This window comes from Rhinoderma darwinii, assembly GCF_050947455.1.
Source record: "Rhinoderma darwinii isolate aRhiDar2 chromosome 8 unlocalized genomic scaffold, aRhiDar2.hap1 SUPER_8_unloc_1, whole genome shotgun sequence".
Classification (NCBI taxonomy): Eukaryota; Metazoa; Chordata; class Amphibia; order Anura; family Rhinodermatidae; genus Rhinoderma; species Rhinoderma darwinii.
Genome location: NW_027461824.1, coordinates 155,961 through 178,047, shown reverse-complemented (window position 1 = coordinate 178,047; position 22,087 = coordinate 155,961). Strand labels below are relative to the sequence as shown.

The 22,087-nt window shown below is 49.7% G+C and overlaps 1 protein-coding gene across 1 annotated transcript in view; it reads left to right on the top strand.

Moving 5' to 3' along the window:
• The first annotated feature begins 7,368 nt into the window (after window positions 1–7,368).
• Window positions 7,369–22,087, top strand: part of PPP5C (protein phosphatase 5 catalytic subunit) — a 28,786-nt gene continuing 14,067 nt past the window's right edge. Inside the window, exons 1-7 of the mRNA XM_075847710.1 lie at window positions 7,369–7,687; window positions 8,459–8,700; window positions 10,711–10,858; window positions 11,981–12,102; window positions 12,438–12,503; window positions 12,598–12,696; window positions 14,425–14,530. Of these exons, the coding sequence (XP_075703825.1) occupies window positions 7,513–7,687; window positions 8,459–8,700; window positions 10,711–10,858; window positions 11,981–12,102; window positions 12,438–12,503; window positions 12,598–12,696; window positions 14,425–14,530 (958 nt within the window). The 5' untranslated portion in view covers window positions 7,369–7,512. The remainder of the gene's footprint in view (window positions 7,688–8,458; window positions 8,701–10,710; window positions 10,859–11,980; window positions 12,103–12,437; window positions 12,504–12,597; window positions 12,697–14,424; window positions 14,531–22,087) is intronic.

Sequence of the window (22,087 nt, the reverse complement as noted above, 5' to 3'; positions counted from 1 at the left end):
CGCCCCGTGTCTACAATACGGGATTATGTAATAATATGATCACTGCCAGGAGGTGTCACCAGAGGGAGGGTATCAGATCTTCTGCAGAATTATTAACGGCATATATGAGGTGAACCGCTATTTTATGGAGAGCATGGCGGGGGATTGCGCCTAATTTAATACAAGCCGCACGCGTCCTAGTAAATCTGCCTGTGGAGTCGTCCGGACGTCTATTTACGCCTTCTATGAGCAGCCGGATATTTGCGCCTTTTTTGACCCCGGCCCTGGATAAATGACTTGTTTACGCTTCTCTCGCCTGACAGGACCCAAATTACATAAAAATGTGCGCAATTTTTATTTCAACCTGTAACATTTCCGTAGTTGGAATATCGCCGGGAGTCGCGTGATGTCGATAGATTCAGGGAGCAGCAGCGTCCATAGTCACGTGCCTCATACTCCCGCCTCTGACATCTCCGCTCTGAATTTCCGCCCTGTGCCAATTCTTTTCCACCGCCCCAATTTATCTAAAATACAAGGACCCATGAAACCTCAAAACATTTTAGCGTGACGGCCTCGTGTTCTGTCCCATCGTCCACTTCATGGATCTCGTCGGGTAGACGCGGCCGGGGCGGTTAGAAGCGTTAAAGGGCCGGCGCATTCTACTAAACATTACACTTCATCAGTCCATACCCCGCATTCCAAATTATTATGCAAATGTTATTTTTGGCTGATTTTCCTAAATAGTCGATGCAATGACGGTCAGTATAATCTTCAGCATCAACTGTTAGAGGATAATGAGAATTTTATTGAACAAATCTAATGATAACAGGTTTTTTTTTTAGAAGTAAAAAACTCAAAATGCTTCACATTATTCTGCAGAACAGAGATCAGAACATTTACAGGTTGTAAAGAACTAAAATGGTCATTTGTTGAATTTGTAGCATCGGGAGGTCATATTTACAGACCTCAAAAGCGCTTTCAATCAAAAAAAAACTACCAGGCCCAGTTACATGTTACACAGGACCCTCCTCTGATATCACCTGCAAAATTCTTCATCCATTGGATTTGTGAGTATTTGGACAGTTTCCTCTTGAATATCTTTGCAGGATGTCAGAATCGCCTCCCAGAGCTTCTGTTTTGATGTGAACGGCCTCCCACCCTCATAGATATATTGCTTGAGGATGCTCCAAAGGTTCTCAATAGGGTTGAGGTCAGGGGAACATGGGGGCCACACCATGAGTTTCTCTCCTTTTATGCCCATAGCAGCCAATGACAGAGGTATTCTTTGCAGCATGAGATGGTGCATTGTCATGCATGAAGATAATTTTTCTACGGAAGGCACGGTTCTTCTTTTTGTGCCACGGAAGAAAGTGTTCAGTCATAAACTCTACGTACTTTGCAGAGGTCATTTTCACACCGTCAGGGACCCTAAAGGGGCCTACCAGCCCTCTCCCCATGATTCCAGCCCAAAACATGACTCCGCCACCTCCTTGCTGACGTCGCAGCCTTGTTGGGACATGGTGGCCATTCACCAACCATCCACTACTCCATCCATCTGGACCATCCAGGGTTGCACGGCACTTATCAGTAAACAACACGGTTTGAAAATTAGTCTTCATGTATTTCTGAGCCCATTGCAACCGTTTCTGCTTGTGAGCATTGTTTAGGGGTGGCTGGATAATAGCTTTATGCACACTGGCAAACCTCTGGAGGATCCTACACCTTGAGGTTCGCGGGACTCCAGAGGCTCCAGCGGCTTCAAATACCTGTTTGCTGCTTTGCAATGGCATTTTAGCAGCTGCTCTCCTAATACTATTAATTTGTCTGGCAGAAACCTTCCTCATTATGCCTTTATCTGAACGAACCCGCCTGTGCTGTGAATCAGCCACAAATCTTTTCACAGTACGATGATCACGCTTAAGTTTTCTTGAAATATCCAATGTTTTCATACCTTGTCCAGTTATTGCACTATTCACGCGTTTCGGCAGCAGAGAGATCCTTTTTCTTTCCCATATGGCTGGGTTCACACGACCTATTTTCAGACGTAAACGAGGCGTATTATGCCTCGTTTTACGTCTGAAAATACGGCTGCAATACGTCGGCAAACATCTGCCTATTCATTTGAATGGGTTTGCCGAAGCACTGTGCAGACGACCTGTCATTTACGCATCGTCATTTGACAGCTGTCAAAAGACGACGCGTAAAATTACAGCCTCGTCAAAAGAAGTGCAGGACACTTATATACATTATATGCAGGACACTTCTTGGGACGTTTTTGGAGCTGTTTTCTCATAGACTCTATTGATAACCGCTCCAACAACGGCACGAAACGCCGCGAAAACGGCCCGAAAAACGTGAGTTGCTCAAAAAACGTCTGAAAATCAGGTGCTGTTTTCCCTTGAAGCTCCGTATATTCAGACGTTTTTGGCTCAGCGTGTGAACAGAGCCTTTTGCTTGAAACCTGTGGCTGCTTAATAATGTGGAACGTCCTTCTTCAGTAGTTTTCCTTTGATTGGGCGCACCTGGCAAACTAATGATCACAGGTGTCTGAGACTGATTACAATGATCCAAAGAGCCCGAAGACACAAGACCAGCCATGAGTTTCATTGAAAACTAATAATTAAATGTTTATGACACTTAAATCCAATGTTCATAATAATTTGGAACACGGTGTATATATATATGAGGCGGTCAGTGTATATGTATATATATATATATATATATATATATCAGGAGGTCGGTGTATATATATATATATCAGGAGGTCGGTGTGTATATATATCAGGAGGTCGGTGTGTATACATCAGGAGGTCGGTGTGTATACATCAGGAGGTCGGTGTGTATACATCAGGAGGTCGGTGTGTATACATCAGGAGGTCGGTGTGTATACATCAGGAGGTCGGTGTGTATACATCAGGAGGTCGGTGTGTATACATCAGGAGGTCGGTGTGTATACATCAGGAGGTCGGTGTGTATACATCAGGAGGTCGGTGTGTATACATCAGGAGGTCGGTGTGTATACATCAGGAGGTCGGTGTGTATACATCAGGAGGTCGGTGTGTATACATCAGGAGGTCGGTGTGTATATATATCAGGAGGTCGGTGTATATATATCAGGAGGTCGGTGTATATATCAGGAGGTCGGTGTGTATATATCAGGAGGTCGGTGTATATATCAGGAGGTCGGTGTGTATATATCAGGAGGTCGGTGTGTATATATCAGGAGGTCGGTGTGTATATATATCAGGAGGTCGGTGTATATATATCAGGAGGTCGGTGTATATATATCAGGAGGTCGGTGTATATATCAGGAGGTCGGTGTGTATATATCAGGAGGTCGGTGTATATATCAGGAGGTCGGTGTGTATATATCAGGAGGTCGGTGTGTATATATCAGGAGGTCGGTGTGTATACATCAGGAGGTCGGTGTGTATACATCAGGAGGTCGGTGTGTATACATCAGGAGGTCGGTGTGTATACATCAGGAGGTCGGTGTGTATACATCAGGAGGTCGGTGTGTATACATCAGGAGGTCGGTGTGTATACATCAGGAGGTCGGTGTGTATACATCAGGAGGTCGGTGTGTATACATCAGGAGGTCGGTGTGTATACATCAGGAGGTCGGTGTGTATACATCAGGAGGTCGGTGTATATATCAGGAGGTCGGTGTGTATACATCAGGAGGTCGGTGTGTATACATCAGGAGGTCGGTGTGTATACATCAGGAGGTCGGTGTGTATACATCAGGAGGTCGGTGTATATATCAGGAGGTCGGTGTGTATCTTTATTACAGCTGCTCTAGTTTGAGATATTAACCCCTTAATGACCGGGCATGTTTGTACCTTAATGACCAAGCCAGATTTGTCAAATCTGGTATGTGTGACTTTATCAGAGAATAACTCTGTGAAAGTTTTGAATATCCAAGTAATTCTGACATTGTTTTTTCGTCACATGTACTTTATTTTAGTGGTAAAAGTAGACGGATACGATTTGCGGAAATTAATTAAAAAATAGAAAAATGGAAGAAATTTTGTAAAAATTACCATTTTCCCCTATTTTTAACTGCAATATGTCACATATGTACACACACATACACACACACACATACACACACACACACATACACACACACACACCACACACACACACATACACACATACACACACACACACACACATACACACACACATACACACACATACACACACACACATACACACACACACATACACACACATACACACACACACACACACACCACACACACACACATACACACACACACACCACACACACACACATACACACATACACACACACACACACACATACACACACACATACACACACATACACACACACACATAAACACACACACACATACACACACACACATACACACATACACACACACACACACACACATACACACACACACACACACACACACACACACACACATACACACATACACACACACACACACTGTACAATTTTTTTAATTAAATATATATTTCTATCTCTTTACTCCATTTTGGCAGCACTTTTGAAAAAATAAAATAAATTTTCAGCAATTTAGAGGACTTACAAATTGAATAATAATTTTATAAATTTTGAAGTACATTTTGTTTTCCTGCACCAAGCCAGGTTTTCAGAGGCTCATAGGTCGCAGAGTGATGGAAACCCCCACAAATGACCCCATTTAGAAAACTAGACCCCTTAAGGTATTTACCTAGGGGTCTAGTAAGTATTTTGACCCCACAGTTTTTTGCTAAATTTAATACATAGCTGGTGAAAAAAAATAAATTTCACTTTTTTTCATAAAAGTATCAGTTTGAAGACCAATTTCTTTGTAAAGCGACCATGAGAATGAAGAAACACACCACAAAATCTATCACCCTCTCTCTCCTGTTTTCAAAAATACCAACATTGTGGCCCTAATGCGCTGCCTGGACACACGGCAGGACCCAAAAAGAAGGAGCACCCGGAGGCTTTCAGGACTCATATTTTGCTTGAAAATGTTTTAGGCCTCACTGTACATTTGGAGATGTTTTGAGCTGCCAGAACGATAGAAACTCCCCATAAACGACCCCATTTAGAAAACTAGACCCCATAAGGTATTTATTTAGGGGTATAGTAATTATTTTGACCCCACAGTTCTTTGCTAAATTTAATGCATATCAGGTGAAAAAAATAATAATTTCACTTTTTTCATAAAAGTATTTGTTTGAAGACTGATTTCTTTGTAAAGCGACCATGAAAATGAAGAAACACACCCCAAAATCTATCACCCTCTTTCTCCTGTTTTCAAAAATACCCACATTGTGGCCCTAATGCGTTGTTTGGACACACGGCAGGGCCCCAAAGGAAGGGAGCACCCGGAGGCTTTCAGGACTCATATTTTGCTTGAAAATGTTTTAGGCCCCAATGTACATTTGGAGAAGCTTTGAGCTGCCAGAACGATAGAAACTCCCCATAAACGACCCCATTTAGAAAACTAGACCCCTTAAGGTATTTATCTAGGGGTGTAGTTAGCATTTTGACCACACAGGTTTTTCGCTAAATATATTGAAATTAGTCTGTAAGAATTAAAATGTACTTTTTTTCTGAAACAACATAGAAATTTTTATTATTTACAAGGAATAACTAAGAAAATGCACCCCAACATTTGTAAAGCAATGTCTCCCGATTACGACAATACCCCATATGTGGTAATAAACGGCTGTTTGGACCCACAGCAGGGCTCAGAATGGAAGGAGCGCCATTTGGATTTATGATTTTGCTGGAATGGTTTTCGGTGCCATGTCGCATCTGCAATGCACTGGAGGGACCAAAACAGTGGAAAACCCCCAAAAGTGACCCCATTTTGGAAAAACCTGCAAGGAATTTTTCTAGGGGTATAGTGAGCATTTACACCCCACGGGTCTTTTGCAGAGTTTATTAGAATTAGGGCGCGAAAATTAATATCAACATTTTTTCCACTAAAATGTTGCATTTTCTCATTTTCACAAGAAATAAAGGAGAAAAAAACCAACCATTTTTTTATAAAGCAATTTCTCCCGAGTCCGGACATACCCCACATGGGGTCATACGGTTTTTCATTAGAAATGAATTAACCCTTTCAGGACTGATCCATTTTTTGCTTTCATATTTTAGATTTTCACTCCCCGCTTTCCAAGAGCCATAACTTTTTTATTTTTCCATCAATAGAGCGGTGGGAGGGCTTATTTGTTGCGGGACAATCTGTCGTTTTCATTGGTACCATTTTGGGGTACATGCGACTTTTTTTGATCACTTTTTATTCAATTTTTTTGCAATCCTGAGCAAAAAACAGGAATTCTGACACCGTTTTTTGACATTTTTACTTTATTCTGCGGGTTGGTACGATTACGGCGATACCATATGTATATAGGTTTGGTCCTTTTTTTTAGCGTTTGCGCAATAAAATGACTTATTTATAAAGAAAAAAATTTCTGTGTCCCCGTATTCTGAGAGCCATAATTTTTTAATTTTTTAGTCAAAAAAGCTGTGTAAGGGCTTGTTTTTTGCGGGACGGATAGAAGTTTTTATTGGTACTATTTTCGGGAACATGCGACTTTTTGATCACTTTTTATTCTTTATTTAGGGAGCGGTGGTGACCCCAAAAAATTGCGATTCTGTCGTAGTTTTTTATTGATTTTTTTTGGGGTGTTCATCGTGCGGGAAAAATAACATTACAGTTTTATAGTTGGGGTCGTTACGAACGCGGTGATACCAGATATGTGTACTTTTTTAACGTGTTCATTTTTTTTCTATAATAAAAGTCTTATTATAGGAAAAAAAGCATTTAGTGTTTATAGAACTTATAACTTTTATTTTTACACTTTTTTTAAAACATTTTTATTACTTTTTTTTACCTTTTTTAACTTGTCCCACTAGGGGACACTTAGACTTGCAGCTTTGATCGCTGCTAGAGTACATTACACTACACACGTAGTGTAATGTACTCCAACTGTCATTGTGACGTGACTGTCACACTGACAGGAAGCAGAGGAGGAACGGCCGGAGGCTGTTCCTCGGAGGCTTCCGTACATGGCAACCCGGAGGTCATTATCTGACCTCCGATTGCCGTGACAAGCATCGGTAGCCCCCACGATCACTTCGTGGGGGCTGCTGATGTGCTTCAAACCACTTAAATGCGGCGACGGCAATCCGTCGCCGCACTTAAGGGGTTAACTGCCGAAATCAGCGGCGATGGTCCGCTGTCCGGCAAGACCGATGTCTCAGCTGTCGGGGACAACTGTCAGCGCGGGTCTGTCACTCTGTGTTTACACAGAGTGACAGTTTGAAATGCGGACGAAAATCAACGTCATGGTGCGGGAACTAGCAGCCGACCATGACGTTCATTTTCGTCCTTGGTCGTTAAGGGGTTAATATTTTGATGCCATTCACAACATGGCGGTCGGTCTTTCTTTTGCCATTCATTGCATGGCCGCCCGACAGCCACAAGATGGTTCTAGAGTCACGTGTTTCAGTCGCTGCCGCCATTCCTAATGTGGCCGCCGGAAGTCGCTCTGTGTCGCTCTCTTGGTGACGCAGTGTCGGTGACCGGCAGCGGGAAGATGGCTGAGGGAGAGCGGGCGGCGGAGACCGGAGAAGGAGAGGCCAGCGGTGGCGGGGAGAGGACGGCCGAGGAGCTGAAGGAGCAGGCCAACGAGTATTTCAGGGGTAACGACCTCACTGCCAGCCCTAGCACCTAATGCGGCGCCGCGGCCCGGAGAATGTGCCAAACCGGAGGTCCAGAGAGACCGGAGCTGTATATTCCGGGGAACTACAAGTCTCCGCATCCCCTGTCACCGTATACGTAGTGTACTACAACTCTCAGCATCCCCTGACATGCAGTGTACTACAAGTCCCAGCATCTCCATATCCTTATACACCGTGTACTACAAGTCCCAGCATCTCCATATCCTTATACACCGTGTACTACAAGTCCCAGCATCTCCTGACATCATACGCCAGTGTACTACAACTCCCAGCATCTCCTGACCTCATACGCCAGTGTACTACAACTCCCAGCATCCCCATCACCTTATACACTGTACTACAAGTCCCAGCATCCCCATCTCCTTATACACCGTGTACTACAACTCCCAGCAGCTCCTGACATCATACGCCAGTGTACTACGACTCCCAGCATCCCCTGACAAGCAGTGTACTACCACTCCCAGCATCCCCTGACATGCAGTGTACTACGACTCCCATCATCCGCTGACATGCACTGTACTACGACTCCCATCATCCGCTGACACACAGTGTACTACGACTCCCAGCAACCCCTGACATGCCGTGTACTACCACTCCCAGCATCCCCTGACACATCATGCCCCGTGTGCTACAAGTCCCAGTTTTCCGTCACTTTGGTGGTTGTTATGGTAACCGTGGGTGGGTGTGGTCAGTGCGGAGCTGGTCAGTGATTGGTCTGGTGTTTCCCCGCAGTGAAGGATTATGACCGCGCTGTACAATATTATAGTGACGCCATCGCTCTCAGTCCGAGCACCGCCATTTACTATGGGAACCGCAGCCTGGCGTATCTCCGCACCGAGTGTTATGGGTACGCCCTGTCCGACGCCTCCCGCGCCATCCAGCTCGATGCCAAATACATCAAAGGCTACTACAGGCGGGCGGCCAGCAACATGGCGCTGGGGAAGCTGAAGGCTGCGCTGAAAGACTACGAGACGGTCAGAACCGGCGCCATCTCCTACTGTCTGTCCCCCCCGCCTGACGTCTCCCCCAGACCCCCACCAACACCGTGTTGTCTACCCGCCCCCTCTCTGTGACCCCCGCCCCCTCTCTGTGACCCCCGCCCCCTCTCTGTGACCCCCGCCCCCTCTCTGTGACCCCCGCCCCCTCTCTGTGACCCCCGCCCCCTCTCTGTGACCCCCGCCCCCTCTCTGTGACCCCCGCCCCCTCTCTGTGACCCCCGCCCCCTCTCTGTGACCCCCGCCCCCTCTCTGTGACCCCCGCCCCCTCTCTGTGACCCCCGCCCCCTCTCTGTGACCCCCGCCCCCTCTCTGTGACCCCCGCCCCCTCTCTGTGACCCCCGCCCCCTCTCTGTGACCCCCGCCCCCTCTCTGTGACCCCCGCCCCCTCTCTGTGACCCCCGCCCCCTCTCTGTGACCCCCGCCCCCTCTCTGTGACCCCCGCCCCCTCTCTGTGACCCCCGCCCCCTCTCTGTGACCCCCGCCCCCTCTCTGTGACCCCCGCCCCCTCTCTGTGACCCCCGCCCCCTCTCTGTGACCCCCGCCCCCTCTCTGTGACCCCCGCCCCCTCTCTGTGACCCCCGCCCCCTCTCTGTGACCCCCCCGCCCCCTCTCTGTGACCCCCGCCCCCTCTCTGTGACCCCCCCGCCCCCTCTCTGTGACCCCCCCCGCCCCCTCTCTGTGACCCCCCGCCCCCTCTCTGCGCCCCCCGCCCCCTCTCTGCGACCCCTCCGCCCCCTCTCTGTGACCCCCCCGCCCCCTCTCTGCGACCCCCCCGCCCCCTCTCTGCGACCCCCCCGCCCCCTCTCTGCGACCCCCCCGCCCCCTCTCTGTGACCCCCCCGCCCCCTCTCTGTGACCCCCCCGCCCCCTCTCTGTGACCCCCCCGCCCCCTCTCTGTGACCCCCCGCCCCCTCTCTGTGACCCCCCGCCCCCTCTCTGTGACCCCCCCGCCCCCTCTCTGTGACCCCCCCGCCCCCTCTCTGTGACCCCCCCGCCCCCTCTCTGTGACCCCCCCGCCCCCTCTCTGTGACCCCCCGTCCCCTCTCTGTGACCCCCCGTCCCCTCTCTGTGACCCCCCCGTCCCCTCTCTGTGACCCCCCCGTCCCCTCTCTGTGACCCCCCCGTCCCCTCTCTGTGACCCCCCCGTCCCCTCTCTGTGACCCCCCCGTCCCCTCTCTGTGACCCCCCCGTCCCCTCTCTGTGACCCCCCCGTCCCCTCTCTGTGACCCCCCCGTCCCCTCTCTGTGACCCCCCGCCCCCTCTCTGTGACCCCCCGCCCCCTCTCTGTGACCCCCCCGCCCCCTCTCTGTGACCCCCCCGCCCCCTCTCTGTGACCCCCCCGTCCCCTCTCTGTGACCCCCCCGTCCCCTCTCTGTGACCCCCCCGTCCCCTCTCTGTGACCCCCCCGTCCCCTCTCTGTGACCCCCCCGTCCCCTCTCTGTGACCCCCCCGTCCCCTCTCTGTGACCCCCCCGTCCCCTCTCTGTGACCCCCCCGTCCCCTCTCTGTGACCCCCCCGTCCCCTCTCTGTGACCCCCCCGTCCCCTCTCTGTGACCCCCCCGTCCCCTCTCTGTGACCCCCCCGTCCCCTCTCTGTGACCCCCCCGTCCCCTCTCTGTGACCCCCCCGTCCCCTCTCTGTGACCCCCCCGTCCCCTCTCTGTGACCCCCCCGTCCCCTCTCTGTGACCCCCCCGTCCCCTCTCTGTGACCCCCCCGTCCCCTCTCTGTGACCCCCCCCGTCCCCTCTCTGTGACCCCCCCCGTCCCCTCTCTGTGACCCCCCCGTCCCCTCTCTGTGACCCCCCCCGTCCCCTCTCTGTGACCCCCCCCCCCGTCCCCTCTCTGTGACCCCCCCCCCCGTCCCCTCTCTGTGACCCCCCCCCCCCGTCCCCTCTCTGTGACCCCCCCCGTCCCCTCTCTGTGACCCCCCCCCGCCCCCTCTCTGTGACCCCCCCGCCCCCTGTAATGTCTTGCTTGTCCCCCTCCAGGTGGTGAAGGTTCGTCCCCATGATAAAGACGCTCAGATGAAGTTCCAGGAGTGCAGTAAACTGGTGCGGCAAAAAGCGTTTGAGAGGGCGATCGCCAGCGACCAACACAACCGCTCCGTGGTGGATTCTCTGGATATTGAGGGAATGAGTGAGTGCCGACAGAAGGGGGTCCTGCAGGGTAGAGGCTGGACGTGGAGCAGTGGGTACATGTACACAGTAGAGGCTGGTCTGGAGGTGGAGCAGTGTGTACATGTACACAGTAGGGGCTGGTCTGGAGGTGGAGCAGTGGGTACATGTACACAGTAGGGTCTGGAGGTGGAGCAGTGGGTACATGTACACAGTAGAGGCTGGTCTGGAGGTGGAGCAGTGGGTACATGTACACAGTAGAGGCTGGTCTGGAGGTGGAGCAGTGGGTACATGTACACAGTAGGTGCTGGTCTGGAGGTGGAGCAGTGGGTACATGTACACAGTAGGGGCTGGTCTGGAGGTGGAGCAGTGGGTACATGTACACAGTAGGGGCTGGTCTGGAGGTGGAGCAGTGGGTACATGTACACAGAGGCTGGTCTGGAGGTGGAGCAGTGGGTACATGTGCACAGTAGGGGCTGGTCTGGAGGTGGAGCAGTGGGTACATGTACACAGTAGAGGCTGGTCTGGAGGTGGAGCAGTGGTTACATGTACACAGTTGGGGCTGGTCTGGATATGGAGCAGTGGGTACATGTACACAGTAGAGGCTGGTCTGGAGGTGGAGCAGTGGGTACATGTACACAGTAGGGGCTGGTCTGGAGGTGGAGCAGTGGGTACATGTACACAGTAGAGGCTGGTCTGGAGGTGGAGCAGTGGTTACATGTACACAGTAGAGGCTGGTCTGGAGGTGGAGCAGTGGGTACATGTACACAGTAGAGGCTGGTCTGGAGGTGGAGCAGTGGGTACATGTACACAGTAGGGGCTGGTCTGGAGGTGGAGCAGTGGGTACATGTACACAGTAGAGGCTGGTCTGGAGGTGGAGCAGTGGGTACATGTACACAGTAGCGGCTGGTCTGGAGGTGGAGCAGTGGGTACATGTACACAGTAGAGGCTGGTCTGGAGGTGGAGCAGTGGGTACATGTACACAGTAGCGGCTGGTCTGGATGTGGAGCAGTGGGTACATGTACACAGTAGAGGCTGGTCTGGAGGTGGAGCAGTGGGTACATGTACACAGTAGCGGCTGGTCTGGAGGTGGAGCAGTGGGTACGTGTACTCATTCTTTATTTTGGTGTCTCCCTCTCCGCAGCCATCGAGGATGAATACACCGGCCCTCAGCTCCAGAACGGGAAGGTCACGCCGGACTTTATGGTGGAATTGATTAATTTTTATAAAGACCAGAAGAAACTTCATCGAAAATGTGTCTATCAGGTATCAGCCGCTGATCACCCCCCCAACCGTGACTGCCGCTGATCACCCCGCCCCCCCAACCGTGACTGCCGCTGATCACCCCGCCCCCCAACCGCGACTGCCGCTGATCACCCTGCCCCCCGGCCGCGACTGCCGCTGATCACCCTGCCCCCCGAACCGTGACTGCCGCTGATCACCCTGCCCCCCGGCCGCGACTGCCGCTGATCACCCTGCCCCCCGGCCGCGACTGCCGCTGATCACCCTGCCCCCCGAACCGTGACTGCCGCTGATCACTCTGCCCCCGGCGGGCGGTCAGTTTGGACTCGCAGGTCACATGTTTGTCTCTTTCTGTCTAGATTCTTGTACAGATGAAGGAGATTCTGTCGCAGCTGCCCAGTCTGGTGGAGATCTCTCTGGACAAGGTACGTGCGCTCTCTGCATCGCTCTCTTGTCCGGATGGTGGCGGTTCGTCGTCTTAACCACATTGCGATGCTTTTTGCGCTCTCTCCCGGTCAGACTCAGCAGGTGACGGTCTGCGGTGACACTCACGGACAGTTCTACGACCTCATGAACATCTTCCATCTGAATGGCCTCCCCTCCGAGAACAATCCTTACGTATCCTTTACCTGGCTGCCCCCCCCCGACCGCAGAGGCTGCCCCCCCCCGACCGCAGAGGCTGCCCCCCCCCGACCGCAGAGGCTGCCCCCCCCCGACCGCAGAGGCTGCCCCCCCCCGACCGCAGAGGCTGCCCCCCCCCGACCGCAGAGGCTGCCCCCCCCCGACCGCAGAGGCTGCCCCGACCGCAGAGGCTGCCCCGACCGCAGAGGCTGCCCCGACCGCAGAGGCTGCCCCGACCGCAGAGGCTGCCCCGACCGCAGAGGCTGCCCCCCCCCGACCGCAGAGGCTGCCCCCCCCCGACCGCAGAGGCTGCCCCCCCCCGACCGCAGAGGCTGCCCCCCCCCGACCGCAGAGGCTGCCCCCCCCCGACCGCAGAGGCTGCCCCCCCCCCGACCGCAGAGGCTGCCCCCCCCCCACCGCAGAGGCTGCCCCCCCCCCGACCGCAGAGGCTGCCCCCCCCCGACCGCAGAGGCTGCCCCCCCCCCCGACCGCAGAGGCTGCCCCCCCCCGACCGCAGAGGCTGCCCCCCCCCCCGACCGCAGAGGCTGCCCCCCCCCCCCGACCGCAGAGGCTGCCCCCCCCCCCCGACCGCAGAGGCTGCCCCCCCCCCCCGACCGCAGAGGCTGCCCCCCCCCCCCGACCGCAGAGGCTGCCCCCCCCCCCCCCCCCGACCGCAGAGGCTGCCCCCCCCCCCGACCGCAGAGGCTGCCCCCCCCCGACCGCAGAGGCTGCCCCCCCCCCCCGACCGCAGAGGCTGCCCCCCCCCCCCCGACCGCAGAGGCTGCCCCCCCCCCCCGACCGCAGAGGCTGCCCCCCCCCCCCCGACCGCAGAGGCTGCCCCCCCCCCCCGACCGCAGAGGCTGCCCCCCCCCCCCCCCCCGACCGCAGAGGCTGCCCCCCCCCCCCGACCGCAGAGGCTGCCCCCCCCCCCCGACCGCAGAGGCTGCCCCCCCCCCCCGACCGCAGAGGCTGCCCCCCCCCGACCGCAGAGGCTGCCCCCCCCCCGACCGCAGAGGCTGCCCCCCTCCCGACCGCAAAGGCTGCCCCCCCCCGACCGCAGAGGCTGCGGTGTGATCCTCTATACCCCCCCCCCACTATGGAGGCTGCGGTGTGATCCTCTATACCCCCCCCCCCCCACTATGGAGGCTGCGGTGTGATCCTCTATACCCCCCCCCCCCCACTATGGAGGCTGCGGTGTGATCCTCTATACCCCCCCCCACTATGGAGGCTGCGGTGTGATCCTCTATACCCCCCCCCCACTATGGAGGCAGCGGTGTGATCCTCTATCCCCCCCCCCCCACTATGGAGGCTGTGGTGTGATCCTCTATCCCCCCCCCCCACTATGGAGGCAGCGGTGTGATCCTCTATCCCCCCCCCCACTATGGAGGCAGCGGTGTGATCCTCTATCTCCCCCCCCCCCCCCCACTATGGAGGCAGCAGTGTGATCCTCTATCTCCCCCCACTATGGAGGCTGCAGTGTGATCCTCTATCCCCCCCCACTATGGAGGCAGCGGTGTGATCCTCTATCCCCCCCCACTATGGAGGCAGCGGTGTGATCCTCTATCTCCACCCCCCCCCCCCCACTATGGAGGCAGCAGTGTGATCCTCTATCTCCACCCCCCCCCCCACTATGATGGAGGCAGCGGTGTGATCCTCTATCCCCCCCCACTATGGAGGCAGCGTGTGATTCCCCGGGTGTCGCTCGTCTTCCTGAACTGTCTGCAGATATTTAATGGCGACTTTGTGGACCGCGGTTCATTCTCCGTGGAGGTGATTGTGACGCTTTGCGGCTTCAAGCTTCTTTATCCTGAGAATTTCCATCTTCTGCGCGGTGAGTCCTGTAAACTCCACCCAGAATCTCATCATCAAGTATTTACCCCCCCCCCCCCCCGACCACAGATCTCCGGTCTGAGCAGACTGTGATTTATAAGAACCTGTAGAGCGCCCCAATCCGGAGGACGGGAGGGTGGGGGGCAAAAAGCAACCAAAAACATTGCTCCACCCTGCAGCCCCATTACATCAGTAACTCAGGATCAGTAATGTAATGTATGTACACAGTGACTCCACCAGCAGAATAGTGAGTGCAGCTCTGGAGTATAATACAGGATGTAACTCAGGACCAGTACAGGATAAGTAATGTATGTACACAGTGACTCCACCAGCAGAATAGTGAGTGCAGCTCTGGAGTATAATACAGGATGTAACTCAGGATCAGTACAGGAAAAGTAATGTAATGTATGTACACAGCAGAATAGTGAGTGCAGCTCTGGAGTATAATAAAGGATATAACTCAGGATCAGTACAGGATAAGTAATGTAATGTATGTACACAGTGACTCCACCAGCAGAATAGTGAGTGCAGCTCTGGAGTATAATACAGGATATAACTCGGGATCAGTACAGGATAAGTAATGTATGTACACAGTGACCCCACCAGCAGAATAGTGAGTGCAGCTCTGGAGTATAATACAGGATGTAACTCAGGACCAGTACAGGATAAGTAATGTAATGTATATACAGTGACTCCACCAGCAGAATAGTGAGTGCAGCTCTGGAGTATAATACAGGATATAACTCAGGACCAGTACAGGATAAGTAATGTAGGTACACAGTGACTCCACCAGCAGAATAGTGAGTGCAGCTCTGGAGTATAATACAGGATATAACTCAGGATCAGTACAGGATAAGTAATGTAATGTATGTACACAGTGACTCCACCAGCAGAATAGTGAGTGCAGCTCTGGAGTATAATACAGGATGTAACTCCGGATCAGTACAGGATAAGTAATGTAATGTATATACAGTGACTCCACCAGCAGAATAGTGAGTGCAGCTCTGGAGTATAATACAGGATATAACTCAGGATCAGTACAGGATAAGTAATGTAATGTATGTACACAGTGACTCCACCAGCAGAATAGTGAGTGCAGCTCTGGAGTATAATACAGGATGTAACTCAGGATCAGTACAGGATAAGTAATGTAATGTATGTACACAGTGACTCCACCAGCAGAATAGTGAGTGCAGCTCTGGAGTATAATACAGGATATAACTCGGGATCAGTACAGGATAAGTAATGTATGTACACAGTGACCCCACCAGCAGAATAGTGAGTGCAGCTCTGGAGTATAATACAGGATGTAACTCAGGACCAGTACAGGATAAGTAATGTATGTATACAGTGACTCCACCAGCAGAATAGTGAGTACAGCTCTGCAGTATAATACAGGATGTAACTCAGGATCAGTACAGGATAAGTAATGTATGTACACAGTGACTCCACCAGCAGAATAGTGAGTGCAGCTCTGGAGTATAATACAGGATATAACTCAGGACCAGTACAGGATAAGTAATGTAGGTACACAGTGACTCCACCAGCAGAATAGTGAGTGCAGCTCTGGAGTATAATACAGGATATAACTCAGGATCAGTACAGGATAAGTAATGTAATGTGTGTACACAGTGACTCCACCAGCAGAATAGTGAGTGCAGCTCTGGAGTATAATACAGGATGTAACTCCGGGTCAGTGCAGGATAAGTAATGTAATGTATATACACAGTGACTCCACCAGCAGAATAGTGAGTACAGCTCTGGAGTATAATACAGGATGTAACTCAGGATCAGTACAGGATAAGTAATGTATGTATACAGTGACTCCACCAGCAGAATAGTGAGTACAGCTCTGCAGTATAATACAGGATGTAACTCAGGATCAGTACAGGATAAGTAATGTAATGTATGTACACAGTGACTCCACCAGCAGAATAGTGAGTGCAGCTCTGGAGTGTAATACAGGATGTAACTCAGGATCAGTACAGGATAAGTAATGTATGTACACAGTGACTCCACCAGCAGAATAGTGAGTGCAGCTCTGGAGTATAATACAGGTTATAACTCAGGATCAGTACAGGATAAGTAATGTAATGTATGTACACAGTGACTCCACCAGCAGAATAGTGAGTACAGCTCTGGAGTATAATACAGGATGTAACTCAGGATCAGTACAGTATAAGTAATGTATGTACACAGTGACTCCACCAGCAGAATAGTGAGTGCAGCTCTGGAGTATAATACAGGTTATAACTCAGGATCAGTACAGGATAAGTAATGTAATGTATGTACACAGTGACTCCACCAGCAGAATAGTGAGTGCAGCTGTGGAGTATAATACAGGATGTAACTCAGGGTCAGTGCAGGATAAGTAATGTAATGTATGTACACAGTGACTCCACCAGCAGAACAGTGAGTGCAGCTCTGGAGTATAATACAGGATGTAACTCAGCATCAGTACAGGATAAGTAATGTAATGTATGTACACAGTGACTCCACCAACAGAATAGTGAGTGCAGCTCTGGAGTATAATACTGGATATAACTCAGGATCAGTACAGGATAAGTAATGTAATGTATGTACACAGTGACTCCACCAGCAGAATAGTGAGTGCAGCTCTGGAGTATAATACAGGATGTAACTCAGGATCAGTACAGGATATGTAATGTATGTACACAGTGACCCCACCAGCAGAATAGTGAGTGCAGCTCTGGAGTATAATACAGGATATAACTCAGGATCAGTACAGGATAAGTAATGTAATGTATGTACACAGTGACTCCACCAGCAGAATAGTGAGTGCAGCTCTGGAGTATAATACAGGATGTAACTCAGGATCAGTACAGGATAAGTAATGTAATGTATGTACACAGTGACTCCACCAGCAGAATAGTGAGTGCAGCTCTGGAGTATAATACAGGATGTAACTCAGGATCAGTACAGGATAAGTAATGTAATATATGTACTCAGTGACTCCACCAGCAGAATAGTGAGTGCAGCTCTGGAGCATAATACGGGATGTAACTCAGGATCAGTACAGGATAAGTAATGTAATGTATGTACACAGTGACTCCACCAGCAGAATAGTGAGTGCAGCTCTGGAGTATAATACAGGATATAACTCAGGATCAGTACAGGATAAGTAATGTAATGTATGTACACAGTGACTCCACCAGCAGAATAGTGAGTGCAGCTCTGGAGTATAATACAGGATATAACTCAGTATCAGTACAGGATAAGTAATGAAATGTATGTACACAGTGACTCCACCAGCAGAATAGTGAGTGCAGCCCTGGAGTATAATACAGGATATAACTCAGGATCAGTACAGGATAAGTAATGTAATGTATGTACACAGTGACTCCACCAGCAGAATAGTGAGTGCAGCCCTGGAGTATAATACAGGATGTAACTCCGGATCAGTACAGGATAAGTAATGTAATGTATGTGCACAGTGACTACACCAGCAGAATAGTGAGTGCAGCTCTGGAGTATAATACAGGATGTAACTCAGGATCAGTACAGGATAAGTAATGTAATGTATGTACACAGTGACTCCACCAGCAGAATAGTGAGTGCAGCTCTGGAGTATAATACAGGATGTAACTCCGGATCAGTACAGGATAAGTAATGTATGTACACAGTGACTCCACCAGCAGAATAGTGAGTGCAGCCCTGGAGTATAATACAGGATATAACTCAGGATCAGTACAGGATAAATAATGTAATGTATGTACACAGTGACTCCACCAGCAGAATAGTGAGTGCAGCTCTGGAGTATAATACAGGATGTAACTCAGGATCAGTACAGGATAAGTAATGTAATGTATGTACACAGTGACTTCACCAGCAGAATAGTGAGTGCAGCTCTGGAGTATAATACAGGATGTAACTCAGGATCAGTACAGGATAAGTAATGTAATGTATGTACACAGTGACTCCACCAGCAGAATAGTGAGTGCAGCTCTGGAGTATAATACAGGATGTAACTCCGGATCAGTACAGGATAAGTAATGTAATGTATGTACACAGTGACTCCACCAGCAGAATAGTGAGTGCAGCTCTGGAGTATAATACAGGATGTAACTCCGGATCAGTACAGGATAAGTAATGTAATGTATGTACACAGTGACTCCACCAGCAGAATAGTGAGTGCAGCTCTGGAGTATAATACAGGATGTAACTCAGGATCAGTGCAGGATAAGTAATGTAATGTATGTACACAGTGACTCCACCAGCAGAACAGTGAGTGCAGCTCTGGAGTATAATACAGGATGTAACTCAGGATCAGTACAGGATAAGTAATGTAATGTATGTACACAGTGACTCCACCAACAGAATAGTGAGTGCAGCTCTGGAGTATAATACTGGATATAACTCAGGATCAGTACAGGATAAGTAATGTAATGTATGTACACAGTGACTCCACCAGCAGAATAGTGAGTGCAGCTCTGGAGTATAATACAGGATGTAACTCAGGATCAGTACAGGATATGTAATGTATGTACACAGTGACCCCACCAGCAGAATAGTGAGTGCCGCTCTGGTGTATAATACAAGATGTAACTCAGGATCAGTACAGGATAAGTAATGTAATCTATGTACTCAGTGTCTCCACCAGCAGAATAGTGAGTGCAGCTCTGGAGCATAATACGGGATGTAACTCAGGATCAGTACAGGATAAGTAATGTAATGTATGTACACAGTGACTCCACCAGCAGAATAGTGAGTGCAGCTCTGGAGTATAATACAGGATATAACTCAGGATCAGTACAGGATAAGTAATGTAATGTATGTACACAGTGACTCCACCAGCAGAATAGTGAGTGCAGCTCTGGAGTATAATACATGATGTAACTCAGGATCAGTACAGGATAAGTAATGTAATGTATGTACACAGTGACTCCACCAGCAGAATAGTGAGTGCAGCTCTGGAGTATAATACAGGATGTAACTCAGGATCAGTACAGGATAAGTAATGTAATGTATGTACACAGTGACTCCACCAGCAGAATAGTGAGTGCAGCTCTGGAGTATAATACAGGATGTAACTCAGGATCAGTACAGGATATGTAATGTATGTACACAGTGACTCCACCAGCAGAATAGTGAGTGCAGCTCTGGAGTATAATACAGGATGTAACTCAGGATCAGTACAGGATAAGTAATGTAATGTATGTACACAGTGACCACCAGCAGAATAGTGAGTGCAGCTCTGAAGTATAATACAGGATGTAACTCAGGATTAGTACAGGATAAGTAATGTAATGTATGTACACAGTGACTCCACCAGCAGAATAGTGAGTGCAGCTCTGGAGTATAATACAGGATGTAACTCAGGATCAGTACAGGATAAGTAATGTAATGTATGTACACAGTGACTCCACCAGCAGAATAGTGAGTGCAGCTCTGGAGTATAATACAGGATATAACTCAGTATCAGTACAGGATAAGTAATGAAATGTATGTACACAGTGACTCCACCAGCAGAATAGTGAGTGCAGCCCTGGAGTATAATACAGGATATAACTCAGGATCAGTACAGGATAAGTAATGTAATGTATGTACACAGTGACTCCACCAGCAGAATAGTGAGTGCAGCTCTGGAGTATAATACAGGATGTAACTCAGGATCAGTACAGGATAAGTAATGTAATGTATGTACACAGTGACTTCACCAGCAGAATAGTTAGTGCAGCTCTGGAGTATAATACAGGATGTAACTCAGGGTCAGTACAGGATAAGTAATGTAATGTATGTGCACAGTGACTACACCAGCAGAATAGTGAGTGCAGCTCTGGAGTATAATACAGGATGTAACTCAGGATCAGTACAGGATAAGTAATGTAATGTATGTACACAGTGACTCCACCAGCAGAATAGTGAGTGCAGCTCTGGAGTATAATACAGGATGTAACTCCGGATCAGTACAGGATAAGTAATGTAATGTATGTGCACAGTGACTACACCAGCAGAATAGTAAGTGCAGCTCTGGAGTATAATACAGGATATAACTCAGGATCAGTACAGGATAAGTAATGTAATGTATGTACACAGTGACTCCACCAGCAGAATAGTGAGTGCAGCTCTGGAGTATAATACAGGATGTAACTCAGGATCAGTACAGGATAAGTAATGTAATGTATGTACACAGTGACTTCACCAGCAGAATAGTGAGTGCAGCTCTGGAGTATAATACAGGATGTAACTCAGGATCAGTACAGGATAAGTAATGTAATGTATGTACACAGTGACTCCACCAGCAGAATAGTGAGTGCAGCTCTGAAGTATAATACAGGATATAACTCAGTATCAGTACAGGATAAGGAATGTAATGTATGTACACAGTGACTCCACCAGCAGAATAGTGAGTGCAGCTCTGGAGTATAATACAGGATGTAACTCAGGATCAGTACAGGATAAGTAATGTAATGTATGTACACAGTGACTTCACCAGCAGAATAGTGAGTGCAGCTCTGAAGTATAATACAGGATATAACTCAGTATCAGTACAGGATAAGGAATGTAATGTATGTACACAGTGACTCCACCAGCAGAATAGTGAGTGCAGCTCTGGAGTATAATACAGGATGTAACTCAGGATCAGTACAGGATAAGTAATGTAATGTATGTACACAGTGACTCCACCAGCAGAATAGTGAGTGCAGCTCTGAAGTATAATACAGGATATAACTCAGGATCAGTACAGGATAAGGAATGTAATGTATGTACACAGTGACTCCACCAGCAGAATAGTGAGTGCAGCTCTGGAGTATAATACAGGATGTAACTCCGGATCAGTACAGGATAAGTAATGTAATGTATGTACACAGTGACTCCACCAGCAGAATAGTGAGTGCAGCTCTGGAGTATAATACAGGATGTAACTCCGGATCAGTACAGGATAAGTAATGTAATGTATGTACACAGTGACTCCACCAGCAGAATAGTGAGTGCAGCTCTGGAGTATAATACAGGATGTAACTCAGGATCAGTGCAGGATAAGTAATGTAATGTATGTACACAGTGACTCCACCAGCAGAATAGTGAGTGCAGCTCTGGAGTATAATACAGGATGTAACTCAGGATCAGTGCAGGATAAGTAATGTAATGTATGTACACAGTGACTCCACCAGCAGAATAGTGAGTGCAGCTCTGGAGTATAATACAGGATAAGTAATGTATGTACACAGTGACTCCACCAGCAGAATAGTGAGTGCAGCTCTGGAGTATAATACAGGATATAACTCAGGATCAGTACAGGATAAGTAATGTATGTACACAGTGACTCCACCAGCAGAATAGTGAGTGCAGCTCTGGAGTATAATACAGGAGGTAACTCAGGATCAGTACAGGATAAGTAATGTAATGTATGTACACAGTGACTCCACCAGCAGAATAGTGAGTGCAGCTCTGGAGTATAATACAGGATATAACTCAGGATCAGTACAGGATAAGTAATGTATGTACACAGTGACTCCACCAGCAGAATAGTGAGTGCAGCTCTGGAGTATAATACAGGATAAGTAATGTAATGTATGTACACAGTGACTCCACC